At 35.4% G+C, this 17,847-nt stretch overlaps 1 protein-coding gene and 1 long non-coding RNA gene across 2 annotated transcripts in view; one reads left to right on the forward strand and one right to left on the reverse strand.

Moving 5' to 3' along the window:
- cass4 (Cas scaffold protein family member 4) overlaps nt 1–14,745 on the reverse strand; it is a 37,162-nt gene extending 22,417 nt beyond the window's left edge. Inside the window, exon 1 of the mRNA XM_087273792.1 lies at nt 14,585–14,745. Coding sequence (XP_087129918.1) covers nt 14,585–14,590 — 6 coding nt within the window. The 5' untranslated portion in view covers nt 14,591–14,745. The remainder of the gene's footprint in view (nt 1–14,584) is intronic.
- Nucleotides 14,746–15,872: 1,127 nt separating this feature from the next.
- LOC147834833 (uncharacterized) lies at nt 15,873–17,546 on the forward strand. Its single transcript, XR_015502679.1, has 2 exons — nt 15,873–16,834; nt 16,887–17,546. It is a non-coding gene; the product is annotated as an uncharacterized LOC147834833 (long non-coding RNA).
- Nucleotides 17,547–17,847: the final 301 nt, after the last annotated feature.

Below are 17,847 nucleotides of genomic sequence, written 5' to 3' on the forward strand. Positions count from 1 at the left end.
GACCGGCATGTTTGTGTGCGTGTGTTTGTGGGTGTGTGTGTGTGTCTGGGTTTCTGCGTCAGAGGGCGGGGCCTCAGGTTTGAAATCTCCCGGGTTTGCGCGTGCACGTGAATAACTTGGTTTCGTTCGTACGTCATGGCGAAACACCTAATGACTCGGTATCAAGGCGACTCGTTTGAAGCACTATGAGTCGACTCTTTTTTAGATGAATCAACCGTTTTAAACACTGTATTCTTACAGATTTAAGCCTTAGCTGGATACTTCACTTCACTTAGAGCTGTGTTACACACTACATGGAGGGGAATTTTCAAAAAACCATAATATGGGCTCTTTAAGCTCACAGTACTCATTAGGATTCGTTTTTTAACTTAAATAGTTGTTTGCAATTGGTTTCCTTAAATGGTTTGAGTTACCTTAACTCTTTGGGTTTTACAGTGTAGGGAAACCACTTGAAATGCTATTTAACCATTTTAACACCATTTTAACACCATTTTATTTTAGCCCCAAAGAACTACTGGAGGATCATTTCAGGTTCTTCATAGTTTAAATTGGTTCCTATATGATTTTGAGCCAAATATCCACTAAAAATAACCTTGTTTTAGAGTGTGCACGTCATCAAAATGCCCTAACAGAAGTTTGAGTGTCACTGAAGTCTGCATTTACAGATATAGATGTCGTGTTTGTGCCTGCATGTGTTATGAGTGGCTGATGTTGAGCTTCTCTTCCTTCCTCAAAGCTTCTCTCCTGCTGATACAAGACAAACACAAGCACTGCCTTAAACGGCTCATGCATGGATTCTCAGTGACAAAGCCTCTATTGAGCCCACAAGCCTGACACACATGAGCACCTGTCCACTCGCAGGCCTCCACACTGACCACAACAACCCACACAGAAACCAGCACACACACTCCCAGCATGCTTTGTGTGTGCATGAGAACCTGCATGCAAACCAGAGAGACAAACCACTTTTACAGAGCTGCAGCTTTACTTTAGAGCAGGCATTGTGTGCTTTGCAGTCATAGAACATGCAAAATAAACTTCTTTTGGTTATGATCATAAGCTCATTCATGGTGATTTTAAACTGATTGTTAGAGTTGATTGTGTTCAGTTGTTTTTTCTCTATGGGCTTCTCCTGGAAAGAATCTGAAATTGATGATGAAATTATGCGAGGCAAATATGATGTCTGAATTAATGGTATTTGAATAACAGTACAAAGTACAAAAGTAACTTAAGCTGCATCCAATTTTGCAAACTACTTAATTAGATATGGCAACTGAGTATGTATTTACTTCAGGATTGTTTAAAAAGTACCATCTGTACAGTAAGAATGTGAGATGAATGGATATTTTTCGTAAAACATTCGCCAGGTTGTCATTATCACATGACCTAACCGAATTAGTTGCATTTCAGAATACTAACAGTGCATTAAAAATGGAATATATCTCCCTCTGAAGTGCAGTTCAGATTAAAAAACAATCATGGCCTATAATGAGTAAAATCACATTCATCATTGGAAGTAGGGCTGGGCCAATAACCAATATTTTATCGAATTGCAATAAAATTGTCAATTACAATGATAAGATCTGGACTTTTTTACTCTATATTGATCTAAGAGCCAATCACACAGCAGAAATGTGCAACAATGGAAATCCTGAAGTGTGTTGATATTAAAGATGTATATCGAATATTTGATGCATCGGTCGAAAATGTCATTTAATTTTTGTGGCGTCAGTCATTGTTGGGGTACTTTTTTAAATCTTGAATTATTAACAACCTTATATCGAAAAATATATATCATTATCGTTCAATATGGACAATAATTATCGAATTTGCATTTTTACTATATCGCCCAGCCCTAATTGAAAAGCGGCATAACTACTCACATGAGAGAATTTTGCTTGAACAATACAAAGTAAATAAAGTAATCCATGTGCATTAGTGCCTGATAGCTCCTCTCCGTCAGCTACGTGAGCAAAACTTCAAGCGTTAAGAATCTATGAAGTGTTCAATATTCCATAATTTTTATAGAAGTTTTTATGGGGTTTTCACCTGTAAAGAACAGGGCAGTGAAGATTGCAGGCAGGAAAGTGAGGGGAGCAGAGAGAGAAGGGAAAAGATCAACAAAAGACCTCAAGCCGGGGTTTGAACTTAGGTCACCATGAGCACCTTAATGCTCTGTGTCAACGCACTAAGCACTAGGCTATTGGTTCCAACATCCCATAGTCATTTTAACCGTTGAATAAGTGCCTCAACAGGGTATCAAAAGTGCACTTATACAACAAAATGGCGTAAGAATAGTGAAAAAGTATACAATTTTAGAATGCATCTTGTAATCCATTTAAAGGAATAAAAAACTTGAAACTGTCACTTCCCAAGGTAAACATTCAAAGGCATTAAGGAATAGGGATAAGGTCTTGTGGATGGAAACAAGTGTATAAATTCAGACATAATATTAGGATATTATGCAATTTCAGACGCACATCTGCTCTCACTTGAATTTTGTAGTAGGCATAGCATGAACACTGTAATATCCCATGATGCTAAGTAAGAGGAGGCTCCATGTTTGAGAAAAAATGGTGGAAAATGTGGCCACATGATAAATGATGACATCAACATTGCGGGTGTAGTACATCAGAATTCCATTCATACCACCTACATCAGGGGTCACCAATCTCGTTCCTGGAGGTCCGGCGCCCTGAAGGGTTTAGCTCCAACTTGCCTAAACACACCTGCCTGGGTGTTCCAAGTATACCTAGTAAGACCTTGATTATCTTGTTCAGGTGTGCTTGATTAGGGTTGGAGCTCAAATCTGCAGGACACTGGACCTTCAAGAACAAGTTTGGTGACCACTGATCTACATGCATACTATAGAATGTACTTTTTAATGGTGGAAACTACATTCAAATACAAATACAATTTCCAAGACAGATGCATTATTTTTTGTTTATGTAAGAAAACTGAAAATGTATTTTAAATACTTAAATTTAATAATAGCTTTATAATTGAAACATAAAATTACTAGAATAACTAGTTGTAGATAGATTTAGTAGTAGTTAGAATAAGTTCAAATTGGACTAAGACGAGCCCTGAAAATGAACGAAATTTTAGATTGTTCTCAGTGCTTAATTTGTAAATTGCAAGGTCCCGGAACAGATCTGGGTAACATATCCAGCATGTTACCAAGGGGGGCAGAGGTGTCACGGACGAAAGTGATAAGCAGGGGTGGGGGGTGTCGCAGTTGAAAGTGAAGAGTGGGAGTCGGGGGGTAGGTTGTCGTGAAAGAAAGTGAAGAGCGGGAGTGCTTGTGAGGAGAGGGATCGGTAAAATGAGGTGCCAGATCCGGCTTGTTCCTGCCCAAATTAAGCCCTGATTGTTCTCTAAATTTAATCTCCACTGTTATAATATATAAACAAACACTTGTGAAACTTTATTTATAAAATATGTGAAACTTTATTTCACCAAGCATTTATTTTAGTTTTATGATTTTAGATTAGTTGATGATAATAGATATTTTGAAATCAATTTGTTTATTTATATAGCGCTTTTTCAATGTAGATTGGGTCAAAGCAGTTTAACATAGAAATTCTAGTAAATTGAAACTGTGTCAGTCCAGTTTTTAGAGTAGAGTAGTTTAGTTTAGTGTAGTATAAGTTTCACTGCTGAAAGTCCAAACACTGAATAACAAATCCATCAATGCGCAGCTCAACAAGTCCCAAAACCAAGCAAGCCAGTGGCGAGGAAAAAAAAACTCACCAATTGACTAAAGTGAAGAAAAAAACTTTGAAAGAAACCAGGCTCAGTTAAGCAAGACCCTTTGTCCTCTGGCCAAACTTCTTGTGTAGAACTGCATTCTCAACCAATGGCTTGAGTGTGGGCGGGGCTACCCATTTGCCTCAGCCAATGCCATTTTTCCAAAAAAAAAAAAAGCCTGATTTCTGTTTATATAGAGTAATTTAGGATATTTCTTTGCATGTCATAACACAATTCTCCTAAATAAAAATGTTTAAAATCCCACTATTTTACTATTTCCAACAGTCTGAGCAGTAGATTTTTGTACTAAAAGGCTGCAAGTGTTTACAGTCTCTCCTCTGGTCTGTGGAACTGTACATGTGTTGAAAGGGAAGATTGCTGAGTGTGTACATTTGTGAGTTTGCGTTTGGAGTCTGCGCGTGTGGTGTGTACAGTGAGAAAGGAGGTCAGATTGAGCTGGGATTCCTGCACGCGTCTGTTTGTGTGGATCAGACTGGGACAGCTGGCCTCAGCTCTCTAAAAGCAGCTGTCGTCCTTCTTCATGTCTCGCAGCCTCCATCTGAGACATCAAAACTCTGCTCTGCCTTTAATATCTACATTAATAAGATCTGATTTTGTAGGTTTTGGGCAATATGGAATGCACTGCACAGTTCACTTGATTGTGGAATAAATTATACTGGAATGGAAAATACTTGTTTATACATGAATACTTGATTTTGATTGGTTAATTGGTGATTTTTTTTTAAATGATATACGTCCAGATTTTCTGGACACATTTAATGACATACAGTTGAAGTCAGAATTATTGGCCCCCCAATTGAATTGCTTTTTCTTTTTTTAATAGTTTAACAGACCAAGGACATCTTGAAACAAATCTAGTCAAATATTATTTACTGTCATCATGGCAAAGATCAAATAAATCAGTGATTAGAAATGAGTTATTAAAAGAGTTATTAGAGTGTGTCTACTGCATTATTAAAATACAAAAATAATGCAAACCCAAGTTGCAGCATTCATTTCTAATAATTCAGGAGCCTATTTACAATTGTTTCTTACATAATTTCAATTACAAAAATCTATTAAAATGAAAAAAATTATATATTTTAATTCAGCAAGGCATGCATTAGCTAAATTGATGAAAGGTGACAGCAAAATTGTGTTACATAAGTTGTTATAATGTTACCAATGATTTCAAATAATTCTGAATCTTTTTACTTCAGTCATCCTTGCTGAATCAAACAAATAATAATTCACAACAATATTTAGTGGCATAAAAATATTAGTAATAATGAAAATTGTTTCTTAGGGCTGGAGTAATTGACTGCTGCTGAAAATTCTAAATTACATAAATTACAGTACATAATTCACAATATGGGTGACACAGTGGCTCAGTGGTTAGCACTGTCGCCTCACAAAAAGAAGGTCGCTGGTTCAATCCTGGCTAGGTTAGTTGTCATTTCTTTGAGGAGTTTGCATGTTCTCCCTGTGTTCGCGTGGGTGTCCTCCGAGTGCTCCGGTTTCCCCCACAGTTCAAAGACATGTGATATAGGTGGATTGAATAAACTAAGGTGGCTATAGTGCATCTGTTTGAATGAGTGTGTATGGATGTTTTCCAGTATTGGGTTGTGGCTAGAAGAGCATCCGCTGTGTAAAACATATGCTGGATAAGTTGGTGGTTCATACTGCTGTGGCGACCCCTGATAAATAAAGAGACTAAGCGAAGGAAAGTGAATTAATTCACAATATTTGATAAATAATTCACAATTATTTATTTCACATAAAATTTTGAAATAACAAATGCAGCCCTGGCAACCATAAGAATAACAATTCTTACCAACCTCAAATGCCAGTTATTTTTGTATAAATTAAAAATTCTTGTCTGCTACTGTAACTAACTAGTGTGTGGCTGAGTAAGTAAGACAAATGTGCAGCCATATGACCATTAATGCAAAAAATAAAAAATAAAAATCACTGAATGCTGAACAGCATGTTGAGTTTATTAACAATAAAGACTTACTGACTCCACACAGTCTCTAAGCTGTTATCTTAGGATCAAACCAAAAGTTGTTGTGTTATGATCAAATCACAAGTCAAATTAAAATTTAAATCTTTTACTTTAGAAACATGAAGTCCTAGAAGCTTCTGTGCAGTTTCTTAGTAAATGTTTTGAATGGGGAAATTAAAGAATGGGTTCGCGCCTCGCACTTCTAGAAAATGACGTGGTGTTGCATGATTTACTTACTTAGTGCCAAATCTGGTGTCAGATCAGCAAATACCCACAGCAAAAGACAAAATGCAAACTAAAGACACGTCAAGTCTTTTCTATACCACAGTGCAGTAACCACAACTTGTTAGAATGGCGTATGAGTTACTTCTGTGAAAGCTCAAGGGAATAGTTTATTTCCATTCAGTGAAAGTCAACGGGGTCCAAAATTAAATTGGGCCCCATTCAACTGCAATGCATTTTGTTTATCATAATATCTTTTTTATGCTCCAAATACAAGAGTAAACTATTTCTTAAAGCAAAACATAGCACAAACAATATTATTTATACCACTTAATTGATTGTTTAAAAAATGCATACTGTACATTTGTATTACAAGTTTTCTAAAATGTTATATTTAAATTTGCAAATAAGGGATTATATGCAATTCCTCCATAAATCAGAATCTGTAAATGATATTTTGAAACATACCATTTCTTGCATCTTCTGTAAACATGTTGTAATGTTTTAATGTAAATAATAATTTTATTGTAATAGAAATTATGCAGTCTCAAGACATCTCTAGCCAAGCTTCCATCATTGTCAATGTAGTGCAAACATATGACTTGTAGTTACAGTGCAACCATGTAAATTTGCGACCAAGGACCATACCCATGCGTTCGACACAGAAATATAAATCAGCCTAAACAGAGTGGGGTTACATGGCTCCTCATGTGGTAGGGAAAGTAATTGAAGAAATTGACCTGGAAAAATTAGATTGAAATCGACATTCAGAACCTATAATCAATTACATTTTAATTAATTGCCCTGTCCTAGATAGGTGGATGGATAGATAAATAGATCAGGAGAAAAATATAATTTTAAAAGGATGGATGGATGGATTTCATTTTATATAAGAGAATATGGATGGATGGATGGATGGATGGATGGATGTTATGGTTAAATGTGCAAATGAGGGATTATTTCATTTTATAGAATATGGTCGAACGGACGGATGGATAGCTTTTACATAGGGGAATATAGATGGATGATGGATGGATGGATGGATGGATTTTATATAGGAGAATATGGATGGGTGGATGTTATGATTAAATGTGCAAATAGGAGATTATTTTATTTTATAGAATATCAATGAATGGATGGATGGATGGATGGATGGATGGATGGATGGATGGATGGATTTTATTTTATAATAATATATATAGATGGATAGACTTTTAACAAATTTATGTGGATTGAACATAAAAAAATTAAGTTGTCCCAATAAAATCTCAAGAATTGATAGATAGATAGATAGATAGGTAGGTAGGTAGGTAGGTAGGTAGGTAGACAGACAGACAGACAGACAGACAGACAGACAGACAGACAGACACTGAAACTGAAAATTGACAGTTGTAAACATGAAAAACTGCCAGGTGCATGAAATGTAATTTTTTTTTTCCTGCAATGGCTCTCTTAATTCCTAAATAGCACACATATTTAAGTCTACAAAGAAGCCAAAGTTGATGTGGCAAAGTGGCCTATTTCCACTGAAAGAATGTTTTCTCTTGAACTGACAGCATTGCTTTGCGGTCAATATTTATAGTGTGGGTCAGTGGCTCAGGAAAGAAGCATCTCTCATGTCAGAGACAGGAAACCGCCTTGTTAAATTGATATATTAGACTTTCCCACACAGAGTAAAGGCATGAGTTTGCATCAGTGTGAGTGAGCTTCATGCAAACTATGTACCCACGAAAAATTCCACTTGCTTTCACACTGAAACATCTCATTCCTTGAAGAATCATTAGGGTTTTAAAGCATGATTAAAAGTGACTTTCTCCAACTCTACATAGGCTATATTCACAATTTTTACATTACCTTCAAACTGCAGCTAAATTTGCTTGGTCAGTTCAGCATTTAGTGTCTAATTCTTCATCATTATTTGATATTTGTGTCTTTAGTGACATGGTATATCTCAAAATGATGGATATTTAACTGCTGCAGTAGCATAAACGTCTTATATTGTAATTAGAATATTAAAAATATATAGTTAAACTTATTTACTTACATTATGGAACCTAATTGAAAGAGTTTGGATGATTAGCCAAACTCATGCAAACTCAACACAAAAAAGACATCCTGGTCTTGCCAGGACTCGAACAAACAACCTTCTTCTATTGCCTTTCAAATATCAAAAAAAAAAAAAAAAGCGATTGAACAAACTAGAAAACACTCATTAATTTATAATAAGTCCTTTATTTATCAGGGGTCACCACAGTGAAATGAACCACCAACTATTCCAGCATATGTTTTACACCCTTCCAGCTTCAACCCAGCACTAGGAAGCAGTCATACTCTCTCTCATTCACACACTCATGGCCAATTTAGTTCATCCAATTTACTGTGTTGGATGCAATTTACATCCAATATACAATTTACAATGAGTGTCTTTGGACTGTGGGGGAAACAATAGCACCCATGCAAACATGGGGAGAACATGCAAACTCCATACAGAAATGCCAACTAGTCCAGCTAAAACTGAAACCAGCGACCTTCTTGCTGTGAGGCGACATTGCTAACTAGGGCTGCACGATATTGGAAAAATCTGATATTGCGATATTTTATTTTTCTGCAATAAATATTACAATATCAATACCGTTTCACAAGATAGTTTAAATTCAACTATTTGATGGCTTTCTTGGGAGTCTAACAGTATTCAGGTACAGAAATTGAATAATCAAACTGCAAAATAATGATTTTCCTACTTTGCTTCGTTTCGATTCTAGTCCAAATTTCAAAACATGTTTGGAGCAAGTAAAAATACTGTTTCATTTTCAACTTCAGAAGAAATATGTCAAAATTGAGAATTAAACAAGCTAAATTATCTGCAAATGGGAAGAGTAAATTTATCTTGTTTTTGCTTTGATATGTGGATATTTTGACTAGAAACGACAAAATGAAAGTAAGAATTTTTTTTTTTTGCATAAATCAAATAAATTCCATATAAATACAGTACTTAAATATTATGCTGCAGCTTCTGGCCAACTACAATTTAGACTAAACACTGCATATCTTTGCAATGTGACTATTGCTTATGTGCACAGTCACACAGCCCTATTGCTAACCACTGAGCCACCGTGCCACCCACTAGAAAGCATATATTGTTTACATTGAATAGATTGAAACAACATACATGTCGTAAAGTTTTTTCTTTATACATCTTTGTGTTCTACACTGTAAATATATGTGGGTTCAACACAATCAATTTTTATTAGGACAACAAGAAGAAATTTAGTTAACTTATTAGTTTTGACAAATTTAAGTGGATTGAACATAAAACAATTAAGTTGTGTTGTTTCAACTCAATTTAAAGAAGTGGAATGAACAAACAACAAGATAAGATACATTTTTGAGTGTATATTTCAGTGTGAATATCAAGCAAACCAGGAATTATTTAATATTTAGTCTCAAAAGATTCAAGAAAACCAAACTACAACTATGGACGCACCTTCAAAAACTAAGGACTTTCTAAACAGTACTTCAATTTCGGAGGATTAATGTGACATTGATGGTGCAGTGTATGTTTCTTTTTTCTAAATACTAATAATTTATAGGCACTTAGGCAGAATTACTTTTTCATAACTCAGATAAAATGTTACATCACCTAAGAAATCGTCACTACTTTCATCATGACTTTGACAATCTGTGACTAATAGGAACCACTGTGAAGAAAATCTGATTCATTAGCAAATCAGATAGGAAAAAAAGTTAACAAAAGTTTTCACAGTAAAGCCAGTGTTCACCATCTCTTGTGATAGTTTGATACCAGCTCATAGCATTTATATTCATAACACAATACCAATATTTTGATTTCCATATTTGGGCAAATCCACAGCACATTTAAAATGCAAATATGTACAACTTGCTAACACATCATCAGCTGTATACTCGGTTTAGACCGGTGACCAGCTTTAGGTTGTGGTTAGAAGTAGGTCAGCGAACATTAACTTGCCCTCGTTGCAAACAAATAAATTTACAACTTAAACTCCCTTGGTATTTCCTGTGTCAGTGATGATATCATTTATACAAGTCTGGTTTCTCAGAGACGATTTCCTGAGAGCTGTATATTCACATGCACTCTGTTTATTTCTTTATTTCAGGGAGGGTTAAGGAGTTAATAATGATGGACAGTTGTTAAGATATGCTTTGACTGACAAGTTCCTCTTTCAGGCTTTTGAAATCTTTCACAGGAAATGCATTTATCTACGCACAATATTAATTAGATGATTGAACATAAAGATACACAGCAGATTATGGGAGCCATGATTATGAAATATTGTAAATAAAGGGATGAGGTCAGTGAGGGCTGATGAGTGGACTGTTTTATAGTGCTTATTTTTTTTCTCTTTCCTGATTCGTCAGAGACTGGTTTCCTTCCTTCCTTCTGCTTTTTCATTTCAACCACATTTTGACATCTATAGCTGCAGGGCATCTAGGACACTTGTCTCAAAACAAATTTACAAATATCATTTCTTATCTAAGACATACTAAATGAAAGTGTTGAATGTTTTAAATGACATTTCTAAAAAATAAAATCTCAAAATACTGGTTCTAATTAATGTTTCATCATCATTCAATCAACACAACAGATACGTTTGTGCAGAAATCAAACAATATATTTAGTCTAATGTGTGTTCAATGTAAATGATGTAAAAGAACGAGTGATCGTGCTTAATTTGATTTTATTTTTAATTATTCAGATCTTCTTGCGGGAAAATGGGTAAAACGTAGTGATTTGAAGGACAGTGGCAAAGCCCGGTCAGAACCTGGATGGGAGACCACATGGGAAAGCTAGGTTGCTACCGGAAGTGGTGTGAGACCAGGAGATGGTGCTCAACCTGCGATCTGTATGGGTCTTAATGCCCCAGTATAGTGAGGGGGACTCTATACTGCTCAGTGAGCGTTGTCTTTGGGATGAGACATTAGATCGAGGTCTTGACTCTCTGGGTTGTTGAAATCCTATGATGTCTATCCTCTATCGAAAAAAGTAGGGATTTAATCCTCTGTCCATCATGGCCATATCCATCCCCCATATCATAATTGGCTTCATCACTTTGTGCTGTCTGGCGCAATATGGCTGCCCTCGTGTCATCCAGGTGGATGAGGAGATTCCTCCCAAAAATGTGTAAAGCGCTTTTAGAGTCCAGAAAAGCACTATATTAATGTAAGGAATTATTATTAATTATTAATATTAAGGTTTTAATTAGTATTTAATTAGTATTATAGGGCTGCACTGTAGTGCCTTTAAATATGATTCTTTTTACTTATTTAAATTAAGTATTTTTATTGGGTCGTGTCTTCTGTACACAGTAAAAAAATTATGGGTTCTACACAATCGATTTGTGTTGGGACAACATAAATGAATTAAGTTACCTTATTAGTTTTTACAAATTTAGGTAGATTGAACATAAATAACTAAGTTCTCCTAAAAAAAACTCAAAAATTGAGTTGTTTCAGCTTATTTTAAATAAATAGTTTGAACAAACAGCATTTTTTCAGTTTAAATCATGGTAAAAGGTCTAATCAAACAAACACTAGGTTGTTTCAAGTAAATTTGTGTCAGACATGAACTAACCTAAATGTTGGATGAAACTTTTAAACTAATTTATTGTTGGGTGTTCATAAGTTAAATAACTTATGTTTCAGTTTTGGTTGAGGGGAACCACTTTTTTAGGGCCATTTGTTAAAGTAACTTTCCATTTGATCAAGCTTGAATGAATGACATGAGCCTTATTCCCTTGTTGGAATCATGTGAGTGGAATCAAGTCGGTCTGTGGGTGTGATTTCACAACTGATATCTGTCACGCTACATCACAAACCATTAAAATAAACAGTATAAGGAAGATCGCAGAAATGGCCAAAAGGTCAAGTGAGGGAAAAACCTGGAAGTAAGACATATGAAATATAATACAGAAGCAACATTAATAGCTTTAGATCTAGTAAGACTTCTTCTTTTTGATTTTGTAAGAAATTAATTATTTAATGCGGAAAAAGCTGCATTGAATCGTTCAAAATGTAAGAAATAGTAACAATTATGTTTTACATATCTACGTATATGCTCATGTATACAGCTATTTATGTGTCATTTTTCTATATGACTATACTTCTCATTTTAGGCGGCATGGTGGCTAAGTGGTCAGCATAGTTCCCTAACAACAAGAAGGCTGCCTTTCTGTGTGGAGTTTGCATGTGTTCCAGTGTATGTGTGGGTTTCCTTCTGTCTCCCCCACAGGCCAAACACATGCAATGTAACTTCATTTGGATCGGTAACCTTGGAGTGTTTGGATTGGTAGAATTGGATAAACTAAACTGGCAGTATTGTGTGAATAAGAGAATGTGTAGGTGTTTTCCAGCACTGAAGGTTTAGTATACTTAGAATTACTGTACTCTCAGGGCTAGGTTGCAAATGGAAGGACATCTGTCGATAAAGATGTATGTCAGAGAAATTAGCGATTCATTCGGTAGCGACCCTTGATAAAGCAGGGAATAAGCTAAAGGAAAGTGAGTGAGTGAGTGAGTGAGTGAGTGAGTGAGTGAGTGAGTGAGTGAGTGAGTGAGTGACTTCTTTTATTCATGTAGTCATGTTTGGGTTTGAGTCAATTTTTTTATAAAGGTCTGATAATTTTTCATTAAAGTTTCAAATAAGATATTATTTGATAATATTATAAGATAATAATAAGTCATCATTTTTTCCATTAAGTAATAGTTTCCTAAATAGTAATAGTAAATAATTGACACTATTAATGTTTCAATGCACTTTGAAAGAAAATGCAGCTTTGGAGAGCAAGAGAAAAAACATATTTCATAAAATAAATTCACATAGCTTCCCTAAATCTTAGATTTACACTTAAGAAATCCATAAAATAAAGAATGGACAGGCGGTTCATAAACCTATAAATCTGTTCTTCAAAGTTTCTTCTTCATGCTTCAAAGTTTTAGAAACAGATATCATGGCCTGATCATTTCAAAAGTGCAAGTAAATGTATAAATACACACGAAAAAAAAAAATCTTTGTTGAAAATAATACAGTGCTAATAAACAGATTTTTCATTTACTGTGCAAAATTGCACTTGATACTCTCAGCATGTCATATACTGGGCAAAATATTTAGCCACCTGTTGTGATCTTCTTACTGATTCTGGCTTTGAGCAAGACATGCGTGAAATCACAAACCACAGCCGTGGTCAAAGTCACAAATGAAAATCACAAATCAGCAATATTAAAGAGACAGGTCACCAAAAACTGGAAATACTCTCCCTTCACTTGTTCATGTTTGAATTTCTTACTTCTGTTGAACACACACACACAAAAAAAACATACTTCAAGAAAGCTGAAAACCTGTAACCATTATCTTTTCATACTATGGAAGTCAATAGTGACAGGTTTTCAGCTTTTTTTCATGAGATATTCTTTAGTGCAGTGTGTGAATTATACATTGACGATTGGGGTAGGGGTGGGGGGAACACATGCTTCAGTGAATCAAATTAATAAATTACATCTAATTTACTTCATTTTCAGTGTTTTGAGGGATATTTAGTGACTATTTTAAAGGCCACTGTAAGTCAAACTATAGAAATGATGTGTCTGAATGATATTTCTCCTAGCATTGACTGGTGCGATAATGCATTTACAATGGTATACACCATTATAGAGATCAAATGTATGTGATTATACATTTAATTATTAAAAATATTAATAATCCCCCCTCCCCTCATATAACTTGTTTTGATGTACTCAATCCCCTCCAAACCCCCCTGTAATTCACACCCTGCTTTAGTTCAACATAATTTGCAGGTTTGGAACCATTTGAGGGAGAATAAATAGTGAGAAATGTTTATTTATAGGTGAACTATCACTAAGTTCTTCACTCCTCATACACACACCACAAAATATTAAGAAAGTAATATATATATATATATATATATATATATATATATATATATATATATATATATATATATATATATATATATATATCCTGGACTTTTGTTTCTTTCAATAAATAGCTCAATTAAATAAGATGTCAGCTAAATAGTGAGTAAATTTTTTATTTTAAGGTGAACTATCACTAAGTTCTTTACTTCGACACACACAAACCACTACCAACACCACAAAATACACCAAAAAGAGCCAGGATTTTTTTCATTCATTCAACAGCAAAAGTGTTGTTAACCTACCAAAAATCCACCTACAACAACAGAGATTTCATTCCTCGCTTAAAGCTGTAACCTCTCCTTTCAAAAGCCCAGCTCGTGTTAACGACAGTCATAAAGTGCCATATATTCTCTCTTCCTTTCACTCTCAGGCTTCGCGGCATCACATTTCACAGCAAATTTAGGGCTGTGAGCGAGACTGAGGGCAAGGGTTACCGGCTGACAGCGCATCTGAACGGTGAAAACCCAGCAGTTGCTTACCGGCGAGAACAAAATAAACCCGGATCTTGTTTGAAACCCTGACAGCACGCTTGAAGCTTTCTCTGAACATTTCTACTCATTCTGAAAGTCTGAACACACATCCGAAAGAAGATGAGAGGATTTAAAAATGAATAATAATAATAATAATAATACCGACCTCCATCTTTCTGAGTTCAAGCAGTTTATAAATCCCATTCAAAAGTCCATGTTGGCTTGACGGTTAGCATCTAAATCTGTTTGTAGTTTTAATGTCTGTTAAAAGTATGTTGCACGTTCTTAGTCTCTCACACAGACACACTCATACACACACACATATTGGACAAATAAACGGAGAGCGCAGACAGTTCACAATAAGGGGCGGGGTCTGAAGCGCTCACTCATGATGACGTCTCGCTCTCATTAATTCCAGCCAATCACAGCCCTGTCTGACAACATCTCCTCCTCCAGTTTCTGCAGAAAATACATGTTTTTAGGAAGTTGGTTAAACTTGAAACAAAAAAAAGTTCTTTTCCAAAAAGAGAAAGACAAAGTCGGGCAGTTTTACTATGACTTCCACTATTTTTATTGTTTTATTTTTACTCTGGGCTGCACATGCTTGAGCTGAGTTCCTGTTTTAATGGTATGGATTCTTCAGGGGCGGGATTTTGTTGCTGGGACGACAGATTATGGCAGTGGGTGGGGGTGTGGAGAAAAACCAATGATATACGGTAGGTCGTGGCCAGGGCCAGAAAGTTATTTCTTTTGAAATGCAAAATTTACCCCCTGTACCGAGAGATTGGGGCTTATTTACTTTAACAAGGGGCATATTTCTATTTAAAAACAAAGTATTAATAACCATTTTTAATTTCATGAGATTTCTTTTACATCATTGATGTTGTAATATTACATTAATTTAGTTGTTCCAGTGTAAAACGAGCTAAAAACAAAAGGGAAAGTGCTAACGCCCTCAGGATCAGCAGGCTAGCACAGAAACTCCAAATGAAACTGAATGATCTTTTATGCAGTGTGGAGCACAGCACTAATGAAACACCCAGCTGAGGTTTAAATCTGAAAATGCACCAGGTTTAAAACTATTGATTCTTTAACAAAATAGTCAGCCCAAAGTTGAATAAATGAATCGTGTTGGGTTCGGATCTTTTGCTTGAATGCGTCGACATCAATACGGTACATCACCAAATATGTAGGTCCAGATCCGGTAAAATGTGAACGCGCCTTTCCTTCAGACACTAGCGAAGCGATGAGGATTAGGGGACTGATCATGGCACGAAGATGACGATCACTGACAGATGGGAGATTCGGCTGCGGCTTTGACAAACATGTTTCCATCCATATCTAAAGTATGTGTGTGTTCTTTTGATAAGCTTATTTTTTTATAATTATTTGAAACTTAAAAAATAAAAAAAAACTTTAAAAAAATTAATTATTATTATTATTATTTTTTTTTTGCTGTTCAGTTTTTTATACATGTTCAGTGTTGATGAGAGAGTAACACATTTCACTGCAGCTCTTTCTGTGTGGGTGTGTGTGTGTGTGTGTGTGCATGCTCGCGTTTGTGTTTTTTGTTTCTTTTATGTTTTAAACCTATTTCTGAAGTCAAGTATTGCCACAATAGAGCTTATTCAAAGGTAAGTATTATATATGAATGACATACATTTAAAGGCAAAATTATTCAGTCTTTGAAATTTTAATTGTTTTTCAAATTTATCCCATGATGTTTAAAAAAGTAAAAAAAAAAAATGTCAGCATTTCTTATAACTGTGTTTACTTTTCCTAATGAACCTAGTTAAGCCTTCTCCTATATTGCAATGGAAGCTGAATATTAGTATCTTGCTAAATAACTAAGAATGTGTTTAAACATCTCCCCCTTAACAGCACTTACATACATTTTTGCTGTGGCTGAAAAACAGTTGACTGAAAAACTTCAAATAAAGTAAGTAAAAGTGGAATTTATTAGCACAAACACTTTCTTATATGTATGCAGAAATGATTTGTTTTGTTTTTTATTACTCCTACAGGTTTGGAGCCACATGAGGACCAGTGTTGACCGATTTTTTAATAATTTTTTACAATAATTTTTTAGATTGAGTTTGTTAATTATTTTATTTATTTTTTATTGGATATGTGATTGCGATAAATGTTGGCAGTTGCTTTAAAAGTATGCTATATACCATGGAGGTCAAACTCAGTTCCTGGAGGACTGCAGCGCAGCAGAGTTATGTACCCACCCTGCTTCAACATTACCTGTAGATTTCTAACAAGCCTTAATTAATTTGATTAGGTGTGCTTAATCAGAGTTAAAGCTTAAAGTCACGGTCACACTGCACTATTCTCCCTATAGACTTCCATTCACAGAATTTCGCATGCTCAAACGTTAGTGTGACCACAGCCTTACTGTGCAGACCTAACTGTTGCCAGCTACTTACTGTAACCAAACTTTTACAGTAAGTAGCTGGCAACAGTGTTGCCAGTATTCTACTGTAAAAAAGCCTGGTAAGGTCTAACAGTGAACACCAACTGACCCAGCCAAGGCTCGAACCAGTGACCTTCTTGCTGTGAGGTGACAGCACTACCTACTGCGCCACCGCACCGCCACAGCCTGTACAGTTTAAAATAATTTATTTGCAGCTATTATATCTGCTTGTATTTATTAGCCTAAAAAGAATTTAAAGAAAATTATTTGATACATGTCACTTCTTTAGAGAAAGAGAAACAGAGAGCTTGTGATACTGACCTCAATTATTTTCCTTTGCAGATTTTAGCATGCAAAGGTAACTCCAATATTCATTCATTAATTTTCTTTTCGGCTTAGTCCCCTTATTAATCCAGCGGAAAGTTCCTACTGTTGTGAGAAATACTACAGTAGGAACTTTCCCAATGATTATTTGTTGTGGAGTTCAAGCCTTTCTGCAATGATGAGTTACACACAATGTCATTACAAAGTTCATGCACATACACACAGTGAACACATGCACACACACAAACACACACACAGTGCGCATGTTCAACTTTGCACTGTTTTTAAACTGCAAATGTGACATACAGGATACATGTTAATATTCACCGCTGTTTGGATATCCGTGATGTTACTGTACAAAATAAACCTGATTTAAAGTCTACAATCCAGGATTGAAGCATCTTCTTTTATAATTGTACTGACATGGAGCTGTGGTGATAAAGACGGTTTTCAAAATGTTTTAATCTTGTAAAACTCACTCTTAATCACATTTGATGATGATTGATGATCACAGAGAACTGAACAGATCTTTTAATCCCAGTTGCTTTGCGCACATCCTGTCTTGTTGAAAAGATTATACGCGTTACTACAGAGACATGTTAATACGGAGCTGTCAATCAAATAATTGGGTGGAGAAAACCGCACTCCTACGTCACGTTGCAGTGGGCCTCAAAATGGGAGGGATT

The sequence above is a fragment of the Danio rerio genome, chromosome 11 (assembly GCF_052040795.2).
Source record: "Danio rerio strain M-AB ecotype USA chromosome 11, GRCz13ab, whole genome shotgun sequence".
NCBI classification, from domain to species: Eukaryota; Metazoa; Chordata; class Actinopteri; order Cypriniformes; family Danionidae; genus Danio; species Danio rerio.